The sequence below is a fragment of the Trichomycterus rosablanca genome, chromosome 1 (assembly GCF_030014385.1).
Source record: "Trichomycterus rosablanca isolate fTriRos1 chromosome 1, fTriRos1.hap1, whole genome shotgun sequence".
In the NCBI taxonomy this organism is placed as follows: domain Eukaryota; kingdom Metazoa; phylum Chordata; class Actinopteri; order Siluriformes; family Trichomycteridae; genus Trichomycterus; species Trichomycterus rosablanca.
The window spans coordinates 53,172,469-53,188,941 of record NC_085988.1 but is presented as its reverse complement, the minus strand read 5'-3'; the positions used below and the strand labels follow the sequence as shown (position 1 = coordinate 53,188,941).

The 16,473-nt window shown below is 40.8% G+C and overlaps 1 protein-coding gene across 1 annotated transcript in view; it reads left to right on the top strand.

Annotated features, from left to right (window-relative positions):
• Positions 1–16,245, top strand: part of lrtm2a (leucine-rich repeats and transmembrane domains 2a) — a 34,956-nt gene extending 18,711 nt beyond the window's left edge. Inside the window, exons 2-3 of the mRNA XM_063005558.1 lie at positions 14,754–15,350; positions 15,666–16,245. Coding sequence (XP_062861628.1) covers positions 14,754–15,350; positions 15,666–16,120 — 1,052 coding nt within the window. The 3' untranslated portion in view covers positions 16,121–16,245. The remainder of the gene's footprint in view (positions 1–14,753; positions 15,351–15,665) is intronic.
• The last annotated feature ends 228 nt before the right edge of the window (positions 16,246–16,473 follow it).

Sequence of the window (16,473 nt, the reverse complement as noted above, 5' to 3'; positions counted from 1 at the left end):
CCAGGAATTGCAGGATGCTTTAAAAACCCCAGGCTTAACTTAAAAGAAAAGACTACCAAAGTGCTTGTTGCTTAAACTGGGTTTCAAGCTTGAATTTAAAACTGTGCTAGAGAGTTAACTGCCGTACTGAAAGCTGCATCTGAGTCAGTGTGTTTGTGATACGTGATGCCACTGGTTAAAATTATTCTGTGCATGGAAAGCCCTTTAAGGGGCTGCGCTTTCAGATGCAATGACCGACGAACTCACTACAGGTCCTTCTCAAAAAATTAGCATATTGTGATAAAGTTCATTATTTTCCATAATGTAATGATAAAAATTAAACTTTCATATATTTTAGATTCATTGCACACCAACTGAAATATTTCAGGTCTTTTATTGTTTTAATACTGATGATTTTGGCATACAGCTCATGAAAACCCCTCAAAAAATTAGCATATTTCATCCGACCAATAAAAGAAAAGTGTTTTTAATACAAAAAAAGTCAACCTTCAAATAATTATGTTCAGTTATGCACTCAATACTTGGTCGGGAATCCTTTTGCAGAAATGACTGCTTCAATGCGGCGTGGCATGGAGGCAATCAGCCTGTGGCACTGCTGAGGTGTTATGGAGGCCCAGGATGCTTCGATAGCGGCCTTAAGCTCATCCAGAGTGTTGGGTCTTGTGTCTCTCAACTTTCTCTTCACAATATCCCACAGATTCTCTATGGGGTTCAGGTCAGGAGAGTTGGCAGGCCAATTGAGCACAGTAATACCATGGTCAGTAAACCATTCACCAGTGGTTTTGGCACTGTGAGCAGGTGCCAGGTCGTGCTGAAAAATGAAATCTTCATCTCCATAAAGCTTTTCAGCAGATGGAAGCATGAAGTGCTCCAAAATCTCCTGATAGCTAGCTGCATTGACCCTGCCCTTGATAAAACACAGTGGACCAACACCAGCAGCTGACATGGCACCCCAGACCATCACTGACTGTGGGTACTTGACACTGGACTTCAGGCATTTTGGCATTTCCTTCTCCCCAGTCTTCCTCCAGACTCTGGCACCTTGATTTCCGAAAACCGGACCACTGAGCAACAGTCCAGTGCTGCTTCTCTGTAGCCCAGGTCAGGCGCTTCTGCCGCTGTTTCTGGTTCAAAAGTGGCTTGACCTGGGGAATGCGGCACCTGTAGCCCATTTCCTGCACACGCCTGTGCACGGTGGCTCTGGATGTTTCTACTCCAGACTCAGTCCACTGCTTCCGCAGGTCCCCCAAGGTCTGGAATCGGCCCTTCTCCACAATCTTCCTCAGGGTCCGGTCACCTCTTCTCGTTGTGCAGCGTTTTCTGCCGCACTTTTTCCTTCCCACAGACTTCCCACTGAGGTGCCTTGATACAGCACTCTGGGAACAGCCTATTCATTCAGAAATTTATTTCTGTGTCTTACCCTCTTGCTTGAGGGTGTCAATGATGGCCTTCTGGACAGCAGTCAGGTCGGCAGTCAGGTCGGCAGTCTTACCCATGATTGCAGTTTTGAGTAATGAACCAGGCTGGGAGTTTTTAAAAGCCTCAGGAATCTTTTGCAGGTGTTTAGAGTTAATTCGTTGATTCAGATGATTAGGTTAATAGCTCGTTTAGAGAACCTTTTCATGATATGCTAATTTTTTGAGATAGGAATTTTGGGTTTTCATGAGCTGTATGCCAAAATCATCAGTATTAAAACAATAAAAGACCTGAAATATTTCAGTTGGTGTGCAATGAATCTAAAATATAAGAAAGTTTAATTTTTATCATTACATTATGGAAAATAATGAACTTTATCACAATATGCTAATTTTTTGAGAAGGACCTGTATTTGTAAATTCCGTATATAAGTAATCAGCCCTTGGTCTCCCTCTTGTGGCCAAGTTAAATGATTAACTTGAAGACTCAAACCAAGTGTATGCGTGAAAGATTAAGCATATGTGTTTTAACGCTGTAAGAACAAGTTAGAACAACTTTCTTGGGTTAATCCCTATTAAGGGCTATCACTGTGCATTACTTTACCTTAATCCAAAGAAAAAAAGGAATTTTTTTTAATCATTTTCCCACATTAGTCTAAGTCTGAGCCTTAACTCAAGTCTGCCCGAGCTCAATAACCCTGTGGCAACAGGTTTACTCAATAATCTGCTGCCACGTTTTTAGATAGATACATAGATAACTAATAGATAGCTAGATAGATCTGCTCTTGGTCTGTGTTTATGAATTCTGTAAAGTTGCTTTGAGACGATGTCTATCGTAAAAAGCGCTATACAACGACATTTGACTTGACTATTATAGCCTAACCTTCAGTTACATTAAAATGTACATTAACTGTAAATCTGCCACTGTTTGGTTGCAAATTTTCCAGTTAAAAAAGAAGCAAGTGGTTCCCTATTTACTTATAATTATTAGTTATAATTATTTATATATAACTAGCTCCATACATATAATTATTTGGTATTTCTTTACTCTGTGATAAAAAGAAAAAAAAATCCTTCAAAAGTTGTTATACCGCTACATAAATTGCTACGTATTTTCGCTTCGTATTTCATCAGTGCCAACCACAATCAACCCTGCTTACTCTAATTAATAGCTGTAATCTAATGTGCTCATCCAAATCAATTATTTTGTAACTCAGATACTGTATAACTGTATAAGATATGTCTTTTTGACACCAAGTATTATTTCTATAAAGTATAACATACCCTTTATACATGATGTATACCCATATTAATAAACCGACACAGTTGTATTAGTACTACATAACTAAATCAAACTATAAAATAATTTTTATATCAATTTCAGTTGGGTTTTTTTTTTTTTTTTCAATCTAAAATCTATATACCATCATGTAACTGGTATTTATAACTCTACAACAGCAGAACAATAATAATTTTTAACTGTTTTTACTGTCAGTTCATACCAGCTGTCACTCGATTTTCACCCCACCTTTTTTTTCTGTGCCATTGTGAGTCCTTTGATCTACAAAGCTTAGCTTTGATAGTATTGGAGCCTTTGCAGAGGTTTTAAATTTTGAAGGGGAGTAAGGCCAAAATCCACCAACCAGTTACAACCTAAACAGGTACACAGATTGGTTTTGGTGGTGCAGGTCCTCAACCTTCCAATTTTGAGCTCAGTACCTTTGGGGTCTGATCACCAGGAGTGCTGGAATACTGAAAGTTACTGTACTCAGCGATAGTCAAATTTGATCTCAAAGGTGACCTTAATGGGGTGTCCAATTTTGACACAGCAGCTCGGGTCTCTAACTGCTAGTTTGGGTTTTCTCCTTGTGGGATCATCGCTGATGTAAAAAGTTGCTCTCTCAAATTAGAGACAATTCTCTCTCCCAGTCAAATAAATAAAAGCTTTAAAACTATCATAACGTGGACATGTTTTCAAAACCGAAAACTACATAACTGACTGGGCCAGCTAAAGTTAGAGTATATACAGTTTGCATAGATTCTATTTAACAAAGTCAAATTACAATTACAAATTCAGGTTACCATTGACCTGGTCTGACAAGACCCTTCTTTTTTATTTGAATACAACAGTGAAGTACAACTAAAGGTCTAATTATATGTGAGAATTAAAATAAAATCTAATCTTTTCGGAACATTTCCACTTCTTTTTTCATCCTTGACAATCAAACCTTAAAAAAATACATTCTGATTAGTCATCCATTAGAAAAATGGATAAATGTAAATAGCAAGTAAATAGCTACTATTGCCCCGAAACAAATATAATTGGGATCAGTGTACTGTAGAGTCCTTGCATACACGGAGATTGGCCTTTCTTAACCCCCTTTCACCACATGTGGGCAGCTGGAACAAAACAAAAAAGGAAATCAAAGCTCGAGAAAACATGGAGTTGCTCGGCTGCTTAGGTGGCGCAGCCAGAGGCGATTTAACCTGCCTGTGGGCCCAGGGGCTATGGCTGGTTGTGGGCCCCCACGTATAGTTTTCATAAAATCAGTACACAACGCAAGACAACAGAGTTCAGTGGCGTAACTAGGAGCTCATGGGCCCCAGTGCAAAAAATAATTTTGTCTCTCTCTCTCTCTCTATATATATATATATATATATAGTAACGTCTAGTAACGTTATGCAGGTTACACAGATTCCCAAAATCCCTTGCTATGCACTCACTGTGTATTGTGATTACATGTATTCTAATATTTCATTGTCTTTTAGTTATTTCTATATTTTACTTAACGAAAATATTGTCGTGTTTTTACTTTCGCTATCGCGGCACTTTACCACTAGCATTAGCCACTTGCTACCGTAGAGGGTCGGCTCACCTAGCCGCTCTGCCTTTCCGACTGGGCTGGGCGGCACGATTGGCTGTTATCCAGGGTTGGAGGGTAAAAAAGTCGGATCATAGGTCCTCATAACTGGTGCAACTGCGGCCCCTGCTGGCTGACTGATGGCGCCTGCACAGGGCTGAGGAATAGTGCTGATGGGGCTGTGGCCCTTCATACACAGTGCCCGTCAAGTGTATGAACTCGACTCGTGCAGGTGAAAAATGCAGTCTGTACTGACTGTACGTGCCGGAGGGAGCGTATGTCAGTTGAGAGGCGTCCTCAGTCAGCGGTGAAGGGTCGAATCAGTATAGAGGATGCAGTCAGGGTAACTGGACACGACTAGATTAGGGGAGAAAAATTGGGGGGAAAGTGGAGAAAAATAGAAAATTGGTAGACGCTAAATAGCAGTTGCTGCTGAACCAGTTGGGGGGTTAGACTGTGTAACGTCTGCTGTCTTGCAATGACGTGCGTGAACCCACAAAGTTCTTCCTTCAACTTTCACTGCAGTCTGAGTAGTCAGCAGCACTAGAGAGGTCCTCTCCACCTTGCCTTGTTTTACCTGGTTCTTCTGAAAAACCTTCACGACTAACCAGCCGCCAGGTTTTAGGTCATGTAGAGGTCCCCCAGCTGGTTTGGGCAAAGCATTTGTCCACTGCATGCCAGTTTCAGCACAGCACCTAGCATCTAGTAATGATGTCCTTCAGCAGCTCCTTTGCATTTGAGTCTGGTTTGGCTGTCGGGTAGACTTCAACTCATTTCAAAAAATGTGTCACCAATAACCAAACAGTACTTTTTCCTTCGCTGGGTGTTAGTTTAATTAAATCCATTTGTATGTGTTCAAAAGGTTTATCAGGGACTGGATGTTTTGCACTAGGAACCTGCGGACCCCTTCCTGTGTTGTTTGTGACACAGACTAGACATTTGTTGCAAAGATTTTGTGCATAGATTGTTGTAAAGCCTTTTGTAAACCAGTGTTTACAAAATGCAAAAATGCAAACCTTGAGTCCATAAAAGTGTTAGCAGTTTTGTTTTCAGCTAGTTTACAAACTGCTATCAAGGCGTGTAGCTCAGCAGCTTGAGCCGATAAATGGGACAGGATGGACGATGATAAAAGAGTATAATCTAGAGATGTACCGATCGGGGTTTTTGGCACCGATTCCGATCTCCGATCTCCTTTCAGGGACATCGGCCGATAGCCGATTCCGATCGGGGGAAAGGGGGGGGGGGGGGTGTTGGGAGGTTTAGCAGTAAATAAAATAAATAAACTTAAAAAGAGCCTCATAGCGAAGATAAACCGGCGCGCGCGCGTGCGTGCGTGTGTGTGTTTGTGCCTTTAGAAGAGACGCTTTGTTCACAGTATCGCTATAAGTGATTCATTGATTCATGAGTTGATTCATTTTATGTGAAGCGTAAGTTTCTCTTCTCAGTTATCTCTCCGTGTTTACTGTTATTAATTAAATGTCGTGGTTTTAAATAAATACCAGCTACTACAGAACATTTTGTGTGACTCTCTTACATTAAAAAGCTTAATTAAAAAGCTTAATTAAACTGCTATTACCACAGATCTGTAACCGACCGTCAGACTCGTTCCGTCTAAGGAGCTAAAAGTTTTCTGATCCTAAAAGTTCAGCAGATGATCCTGAACTAACGAATTTGCTAATGAATAAACTTTTGGCTCTGTAACGTCTTCTGTTCTCATCTACATCACAAGTAAGAACCGCTTACGATTTACCAAAGTGAACCAGGAGTTTATATAACGTGCTGATAGAATCGACTCAGATGTGACCGGGTTGAATAATCTTTTTAAAGTAAATATTACAATCAGCAAAATTACATCGTATGTATGATGCACAACGTTAATGATGTTATTTTAGGTCATGAAGAGCTTTCACGATGGTTTCTGTGCGATTGTTGATGAAATTTGATGCGATGGTTGGTGCTTCGTAGCTCAAAGTCTGGATCAATCCACTGAGCTGTTAACTTAACATGGTCTTTATATATCACACGATCGGATCGGCTACATTTAGGAAATATCGGCCGATCGCCGATAGCATATTTTGATTAAAAATCGGCCGATACCGATTCGTAGCCGATCGATCGTCCCATCTCTAGTATAATCTGTTTTAACTACAGCAAAGCCCACTTGGTCCCTGCCTGTTGCAGCATCCCTAGATGCAGATCCGTCCACAAACAACTCAGAATCAGGGTGTCCTTCAGATTAGGCCTAGGAGAAGAAATAAGATTAGTGAGAGCAACACAGTCATGAGGTTCACCATCTCCTTTAAATGGTAACAAAGTGGCAGGATTAAGCACATTGTAGCATTTGACAGTAATATTAGGCCTTTTAAGGGTCATGCTGTGGTATTTGAGCCATCTTTGGGCTGATCAGTGAGAAGTTTTCCTTTCAGCTAAGAGACAGGAAACAGCATGTGGCACTAACAGGGTTAGGTAAGCGTAACCCTCAAGATCACGAGATGTATCTACAGCCTTTTCAGCAACAGAAACTGCACGAAGACAAAGAGGAAGTCCTGCACAACAGAAACAATCGTACACAAAAAATAAGCCACTGATCTCAAACTATCGCCAAGAAATTGTAAAAGGACAAATACCATGTGTCCACCTTTCTGGTCCACCGTTTGAATGAAATCAAGTTTTGGGCCAGGCAAACCCAAGGCAGGTATATTTTGTAAAGCAGTTTTCAGCTTAACAAAAGACTTTTCAGCTTCAGGTGTCCATTGAACAAAGCTATGGTCCTGCCCATGAGCAGTGTCACATAATGGAGCCTCAAGAACAGAGCAGTTATAAATAAAAGTTTGGTCATTAAAAAGAGCACATACCCAGAAAAGACAAGACTTGCTTTTGTTTTGGAATCTGTTGAATGACCCTGACTCGTTCAGGCGAGATAGTTGTGCCCTGAGATGAAATGTCATGACCCAGAAAGTGAACTTGTTGTTTTACAAGTTGTAATTTGAAAAGGCTGGCTTGGTGACCTTTTGCAGCCAGATGTTCAATGATGTTTGATGGTATCATTAAAAAACTAAAGCTCTGTAGGCATACAAATCATTAGATCATCAACATATTGGAGTAAGGCCGTGCCTCTGGACAATTGGAGAGTACTAAGGCTGTCCTTCAGGGCTTGATTAAAAATGATTAAAAATGGTGGGACTTTCGTAGTACCCTTGAGTCTTGTGAACGTGCATGATTTACCATTAAAACTGAATGCAAACTAAAATTGACTGTCCTTGTGCACAGGAATGTTAAAGAAGACATTAGGCAGATCAACAACAGAAAACCATTGGCTACCTGGTGGCACCTGACTGAGAATGGTGTACAGATTTGGGATGTCAGGTGCTCCAGAGATAACAGCAGCGTTTACTTCCTGAAAATGTTGCACAAACCCCAGGTTCACCTGGGGCAGCATGCTTTTTGACGGGAAATAATGCCAGCTTTTAACAATGAATCAAACACGTTTAATCCTCTCAACAGCCTCTGGCCTGAGCAGATACTGTTGTTAAAATGGTCTGTAATCATCTACCAGCTGAACATTGCGCTCAACAAGATAATTTCATTCTGAGAACCTTACATTCAGGGTGGTATTGAATGTTTGGGTCATTAGTGAATTCCCAAAGGAGTCCATCAGCCGCAGTTGGAAATTCAAACAACCATTTCCCTATCCCTTTCCACTGTCTTTGGCTTAGCCAGGGAGACATGTGGAACAGCTTTTACATTTTGCACAAGACTGGCCAAACTTGTCTCAAATGCGGTCTAAAACAACCATCGAGGCATCCCTTTAACTTTACTGAACAAGCAGCGCTGACTTCTAACAAGTAAAGAAAATCTAGCATAAAAAATTCAGGTGTACACTGGTCAACAAACCAGAGGTGCTCAAAAGCTTAATCTGGTCCCTTATGCACATAAGAATCAGAATCAGCTTTATTCACCAAGTATGTTTACACACACAAGGAATTTGTTTCCGGCTGTTGTTATAGTTGTGTTGTACAATTTACAAACAATACAATATACAGACAAAACTATATGTAGACAATGTACAAATGTACATGTTCAGCAGAATTTGCTTATGTACAGAAAATACAAAAATAGCATAAGATAAATAGTAAAGTAAGGTAAGATGCAGTTACAGTATTATACAGCATGTATAAAGTGCAGTGTGGCATGTAAACAGCAGTTCAATTTTAGTTATTAATGAGTTTGATGGCATTTGGAAAAAAACTGTTACAGTGTCTGTTTGATTTTGTGTGCAGGGCTCTGTAGCGCCTGCCAGAGGGTAGGAGGTTAAAAAGTTCATGTCCATGGTGTGAGGAGTCTGTGATTATTTTTTCTGCCCTGCTTCTGATTCTTGTTATGTATAAGTCCTGGAGGGTGGGCAAAGGAGCACCGATGATTTTTGCCGCTCTATCCACCACTTTTTGCAATCTGCATCTGTCCTGTTTTGTGGCTCAACCAAACCACACTGTGATGGATGTGCACAGGACAGATTCAATGACTGCGGTGTAGAACTGTATCAACAGCTCCTGTGGCAGACCGTGTTTCCTCAGTTGACGCAGAAAGTACATCATTTGCTGGGCCTTTTTGAGGATGGAGTTGGTGTTGGCCTCCCACTTTAGGTCATTGGAAATAGTAGTTCCCAAGAACCAGAAGGTCTCCACGGTAGACACAGTGCTGTTAAATATGGTGATGGGGAGCAGTGTCGAAGGTTTCCTTTTAAAATCCACTGTCATCTCCACAGTCTTTAGAGTGTTCAGCTCTAGGTTGTTCTGACTGCACCAGAGCACCAGCCGACCAATCTCCTGCCGATATGCAGACTCATCCCCATCCTGGATTAGTCCAATGATTGTAGTGTTGTCTGCAAACTTTAGAAGTTTCACTGTTGGGTCTGTAGAGGTACAGTCATTAGAGTAGAGAGAAAATAGCAGTGGAGAGAGGACAAAGCCCTGTGGTGCACCAGTGGTTATGGTAGAGGTGATATCCCCCAGCCTCACTTGTTGTGTCCGGTCTGTCAGAAAGCTGGTGAACCACTGACAGATGGCGGGGGACACACTGAGCTGAGACAGTTTAAAGTGGAGAAGTTCTGGTATAAAGCAGTACAATGCAACTTGTTTGGTTATTCCTCTACTTATATTTCAAACTATGACACGAAACAGCATTCTGACCCTAGTTTTTAGCCATAAATATAACATTAGGGTGAGTACATAACCTCAGTTTTATTAGGTAATTGTGATTGTGGTTCACAAATTATCACCTTACTTTTACCCATTGTACTGCTTAAGTTTACCAGACAGAATTTTTTTTTTTTTTTTTTTGTGTGTGGGTGAAATAGTTTGTATAAGAAAACACAATTACAACACAGCCAGTAAAGAAAACACAACCAGGACCCAACACCCCTATATCTTACAATAACAAATACGTGTCTTACCAAATAAAACAAACTAATTCAATAAATGCTTCAATCCAGTTACCAATCCCCAATTTTATTATTATTGTTAATTGTGCAGATGTGAATTTTCTTAGCGCCTCTCTCTCAGAGAGGTGAGTGCACTCACAACACTATGTAAACACTGCAGATCCCTTTTCTCTAAAACAGGAGGTAAGGTTGAAGATTTTCTTTACCAGGCTTCCCTGAACCTGCACACTCATCTGAAGGTCCGCCAGTTAACCTGCCCCACATTGGGCGCCAATTTGTCATAAAAAATAAGGTCAGGTGATTAAAAAAGACAAAGATTACAGCTGACTGGATTGGAGAATTTATTGGCACGATCGGTTCCTACAGCAGTGTATTAGCTGAGGAACAAAGAACAAAACTGTGGGCCTCCCGTTATACTGCTCTAGTCACGTTACAGTTTCAGCACTTCCTCTAAAGCTTGGGTGTAATACATTTTGTGGCAACTGTTGTTACTTATATGCTTATGATCCAGTCCATGGAACTAGAACGTATTAACAGAAACCTATGAGCAAAGGGAAACAGTCACAATGTTGAAGGTCTAGAATGTTCCCTCTAGAGTTGCAATCTTGAGCTAGACACATCTAGAGCCAGAAAGGCAGAACTAGAACTGCAGGTTTATGAAGGTACCAAACTGCTCGATCACTGCCTATTGTCGAATGATGCACTTTTTGTCTGACCCTATACTAGATCAGGGGTTTTCAACTTTTTTGAACATCCGCCCCCTTCCCTGTGCCGACCTCAAACTTGCGCCCCCCAACACAAACCCCCATACCCCTCATCAACCCTTGCACAGAAACCATTGAGAAAGCTCTTGACAAGCTAAAATAATATAATTAACGTTGTGCACATCATACATACGATGCAATTTTGCAGATTGAAAAGACAATACAGCCCTATATTGGCTGAGCCTATTATAGCCTATTACTGTGAGCACATTATAGAAATTCAATGTTAAATATCAGTTACAGCTAGTGGTAAATCATAAGCGGTACTTGATTTTGATATAGATGAAGAGCAGAAAATGTTTCTTCACAGAGCCAAGTAGAGTACATCAGTTGCTAAGTTTGCTAGTTCAGGATACTCTGCTTTGACTGACAGAAAACTTAGGGGAGCTACCTTTTAGCTCCACGGGCACAAGGAGACTGACTTGGACACCAAGTAACATGGATTAAAACTTAAAATAAGCTAATTCTCATTGGCCACTAGTCCTGGGGTCTACCCTCAAAGCTCAGCCTACTTTCAGAGGAGAAATTTAAAGTCAGGTCACAGAGAAGTTAAGGCAAAGTTTGCAGATAAGGTGAGTTGCAGAAAAGTAAAGCTGCAGTTGGGGTCTGTTGCTGAAAACTACTGCAGCCCATCTTATTAAATTCCAAATTTAGTGCTTTTAGATTAATTCAATTGTCTCCCATTTAGTTTTCCAAGTTTCTAAAGCTATCTGTAAGTTTCTGTTTAAAGTTTTGTCGTTAAAGGTGGAAGCCTTTACTGTTAGGAGTGGCACTAGGCCAGTAAAAGTTTTTTGGAACCACAAAGCAAACACCACACCAAGAACTCGAAGATAGATCTTAACAGGTTTATTATGGACAACAAAACAAAGACTCAGGACAGGTTTTACAACCCAAAATCAGAAAAAGTTGGGACAGCATGGAACAATGCAAATAATAATAATAATAAAAAAAGAGTTTCTTACATTTACTTATTTCATTGCAGATAGAATGAACTTGAGATATTTCATGTTTTGTCTGGTCAACTTCATTTAATTTATTAATAAACATCCATTCCTGCATTTTAGGCCTGCAACACATTACAAAAAAGTTGGGACAGTAAAGCATTTACCACTTTGTAATGTTGCCATTCCTTTTCACCACACTTAAAATATGTTTTGGCACAGAGGATACCAAGCAATTTAGTGTTTTAGGTTTTATTTTGTCCCATTCTTCCTGCAAACACATCTTAAGATGTGCAACAGTACGGGGTCGTCATTGTAACATTTTTTGTTTCAAAAATTCTCCACACATTATCTATTGGGGACAGGTCAGGACTGCAGGCAGGCCAGCCCAGTATCCGTACCCTTTTCACAGCCATGCCTTTGTAATGTGTGCGGCATGTGGTTTTGCATTGTCTTGTTGAAAAATGCATGGACATCCCTGGAAAAGATGGCGTCTTAAAGGCAGCATATGTTGCTCTAAGATTTCAATGTACTTTTCTGCATTAATGCTGCCATCACAGAAGTGTAAATTACCTTTGCCAAGGGCACTGACACAGCCCCATACCATGACAGACCCTGGCTTTTGGACTTGTTTCTGATAACAGTCTGAATGGTCCTTTTTGTCTTTGGTCCGGAGCGCATGGCGTCCATTTTTTCCAAAAGACCTGGAAGGCTGATTCATCTGACCACAATACACGTTTCCATTGTGTGATGGTCCATCCTAGATGCCTCTGAGCCCAGAGAAGTCACCGCTGCTTCTGGACATGATTAAGACTTCTTTTTTGCACAGTAAAGTGGCATTTGTGAATGTAACTCATATGGTAGTTCTTGACAAAGGTTTGCCAGTAATCCCTGGCCCATGTTGTTATATCAGCTGTTGTTGAGTGGTGGGTTCTTGATGCAGTGCCATCTAAGGGGTCGAAGATCACTGGCGTTCAGCTTAAGCTTGCGCCCCTGGCCTTTTATGCACTGTAATTCCTCCCGATTCCTTGAATCCTTTAATGACATTATGCACTGTAGAGGGAGAAATATGCAAATCTCCTTCAATCTTTCTTTTAGGTAAAATACTCAGGCAGGAAAACTTGGAAGGGCAAGCAAGGGAACCACAAGGTTGGGAAAGAGGCTGATGAGACAGACAGGAACACTGGAGACAGGAGTAGAGTATAGTGGTGTGGAACGGAAGATACAGATGAGGGGGAAGGAGCTTGACGACCAGGTAAAAAGGGAAAGCTTGATGTTCAGGAAAAAATATGGAAGCTTGGCATTTCAGGGAAAAAACAGAAGAGCTGCTCTCTGTAGTAGTGACATTAACAGGTAGCGTTAACAGAAACGGTAAGATTGGCGTCACAAGGAAAAAGGGGTAAAAATCAACAGGAAACTACTGTGGCTCAAATTACAGATAGGGTTTATATTTACAAAATGCAATAATTAGTGAAAACTCTTTTTCTTTTACTTACTCTCAGTTAAATAAACAATTAACAAATCACAGATTATTCTTTTTACTGCATTTTACTAAATGGTCCAACTTTTCTGGAAATATGTTTGTAGCTAATATTGTACATAGTACAAAACATGGTCTGGCTTCAGTTTATTTATTTGAACTTATGCAACCTTACTGTCCCGCATGATCACATAGGTTTTAGTGGTCATAGTGGTCTTTCGTCTGTGCCTAAAGTTGGATTAGTTACTGCTGGTGGAAGATCATTCAACATTATGGCAATGTGCTGTGGAATTCATTACGCCAGATCTCTCTGCTTTTCAGTCTCTACTTTAAAAAAACATACATTTTCTCTCAGTAATTCCTTTCTGCTCCTCTGTCCTTCATGTTTTTTCTCTCTCACTATGTAAAGTAACACTTGCAATTTGAAATTATTCAAATTTCATTATTATTATTATGAAAACTGTATTGCACATTAAGTTGATGTTATTTTCTCTTTTTATCTTATCTTATTAAAGTCAAATTAAAGTCATGCGTTTATTTATTTATTAATTCATTTATTTATTTGATTTATTCGTTTTTTGATCATTATTAAAGTTTAAGTATTAGGGGTTTCTTTGATACCACATTTGTGTTTGTGGGGTGACTAGTCCACACTCAAAAATTTGTGTAATTTCGCATATTATTTATGGTAAAACATTTAGTCATTAGAGCATTGAAATTTTATGCTCTAGATTCGACAAATGCATGTGGTATTTATTTATTGATTGATTGACATATTTTATTTATGCATTTTCTCCCAGATTAGTCTTCCGCTTCTGGGGACCCTGATCGCGTCTGAGGAGGGTATGTGTGCCTGACACATGCTCCCTCCGACGTGTGCGCACTACTTTCTTATTCGACCATACTTCAGTGGATTCGCGTGTGAGCCCAGTCTTGTTGTGTTAAAACCACATGGGCATTAAGAGTCACACGCTCTACATTCATCCACTTCTGTACAGATGCCTCAGCCTACTAACTTGTCTGCTGCCTGCTAGGGGCCACTCAGCTAGTCAGTATCAGAGCTAAGATTTGAACTCAGAGAGTTCAGAATCCCAGCACTGGTGTGCTAGCGGAATATTCCACTGTGCCATCTGGGCACTGCATGTGGTTTAGTCACTACACATGACTTTAGTGATGTGACAAGATGCCTTATGTTTAAGCAAGGCATAAACAGTACAAAAAAGAGATAGCCAGTGAAAAACAAATGCCCACATGTGCAAGCCATGTGCTAACCCCTCTATGGCGAGAGTGGGTGATGTCCATAAAGCAGGGGTTAATTGAAACGACAAATCAACTTTGCAGTACTCTTTTTTTTTTTTTATCCTAAAATGTTTTGGAGTATGACCCATGTGATGCTTTCATTACCTGCAAAAAAACAATGCTTTTTATGTTTTGCAGCTAGGTTTGTATACATTATATAAGCAAAATATGTGGACACCTCTCCCACTTTTTGAGGTGTATAAAATGAATTGGACAAAATAAATTACATGCTTCTAACAATGTGGCAACAGTTTGTAGAAGATTCTTTACTGTTCCAGCATGACTGTGCCACTGTGCACAAAGATGTGGCACCGCTGACACATCTACTGTGGCACACCGCTCTGCACACCCCTAAGTGGCATCCAACCTCTCACAGTAACGAGATGCCCCTTCCTGACATGATCGACGAGAAAGTGTGTCAGCGTTACAGTACAAATGTTTATCAGTTTATCAGTTTTATCATGTTGCAGTGGCTATTGAGATAAATGCTTTACTTAAATATTACATCTAAATTGTATATATGTAAACACTGTTGTTTCTTTTTCCATTTTAGCTCTGCTTTGCCTGTTTTATCTATTCGTTCTGCACCTGCAGTCATTCTCTGGCTGCCCATCTGCATGTGTTTGCAGTTCCACTGAGGCGGACTGCAGCGGGCGTGGCCTTATTTCCCTCCCTGCCCTTTTTTTGCTTCCATCAACCACTGAAGCACTACTCTTGCCAAATAATCACCTCTCCTCCTTGCCTGCCTCTGCCTTTACCAACCTCAGCTCCCTGAAGAGACTTGACTTGTCCAACAACTACCTTAACAAGCTTCCTGCCACTGTGTTTGCTAAGCTGGCAAACCTGACTGACCTTAGCTTAAGGAACAACAGTCTGACTGTGCTGGATCGTGACCTCCTGCAGGGCCTGGGAGACCTTCAGCGGTTGGATTTGTCACTAAACGGCTTGGGTGGCGTGCCGCTCGGCCTGTTTGGCCATCAGCATGGCTTGACATGGCTCTCGCTAGCTGGTAACAGGCTCAGAGGACTGGAGAGGGCTGCTTTTGAGCCCTTAGGAAATCTGCAGCACCTTGAGCTGGGCTCCAACCCATGGGAGTGCGACTGCAATCTGCGTGACTTCAAACACTGGATAGAATGGCTCCTGTACCGAGGTGTGTGACAAATGGAAGTGCAAGTAGACTATTTTGTGTCATCCCAGCATGTTAAAGTGTATTCCTGGCATGGAATAAGAGCAGTTTTGTGTTTGTGTGTTAGTGTAACCAAACATTCATGCATGGTAGTTGATGAAAAAAAATCTGGTTTTGCAAGCACACACAAGCTATAATTTTTGCCATTGCTGGTTTTGCTATTTTCTTGTGTTCGAAGCTGTAATTCAGATTTATCAATGTTGGCTTTTGTTAACTGGAATTTGTGTAATATTAACCCACTTCCTACCCCCCTCATCTCTTTGTCTCTCTGTGTGTCAGGTGGCTTTGTAGATGCTGTGGAGTGCACACTTCCAAAAGAGCTGAGAGGGCGGGACATCCGGAGCATTCCAGTGGAGATGTTTAACTACTGCTTTTTATTAGATGATGAGAATGGAGGTGGGACTGGGGGGACAAAGGGTCCTTTACCCTGTATGCGTTCCACTGCTGCTCCATCACCTGAGAGTGTTGTGGCTCGGAGTGAGTCAGAGTTAACAGATTGCGCTAAACAACGTTATCGCCCTGTCAGCGTCCGTCGTGCTATTGGCACAGTGGTAATTGCTGGTGTTGTGTGTGGCATTGTATGCATTATGATGGTGGCAGCAGCAGCTTATGGATGCATCTATGCCTCACTAATGGCCAAGTACCAGCGTGAGCTAAAAAAGAGGCAGCCACTAATGGGCAGTACAGAGGCGGAAGCTGATCCAGAAGAGAAGCAAATCTCATCAGTTGCATAAAATGAAAAGGAAGAGTATAGAGGGTTCTAAGAGACTATTATACTATTTGTTCACTAGAATAAAATGGCACATTGCAAGAAGTAGGCATAAACAATATCTTTGAGCATTACAATTTGTTGTGTTCTACAACCCCAAATCAGAAAAGGTTGGGAGAGCATGGAAAATGCAAATAATAAAAAACACAGAGTTTCTTACATTTACTTTGACTTTTATTTAATTACAGACAGTATGAACCTGATATATTTCATGTTTTGTCTGGTCAACTTTATTTCATTTATTATTAAACATCCATTCCTGCATTTCAGGCCTGCAACACATTCCAAAAAAAGTTGAGACAGTAAAGCATTTACCAC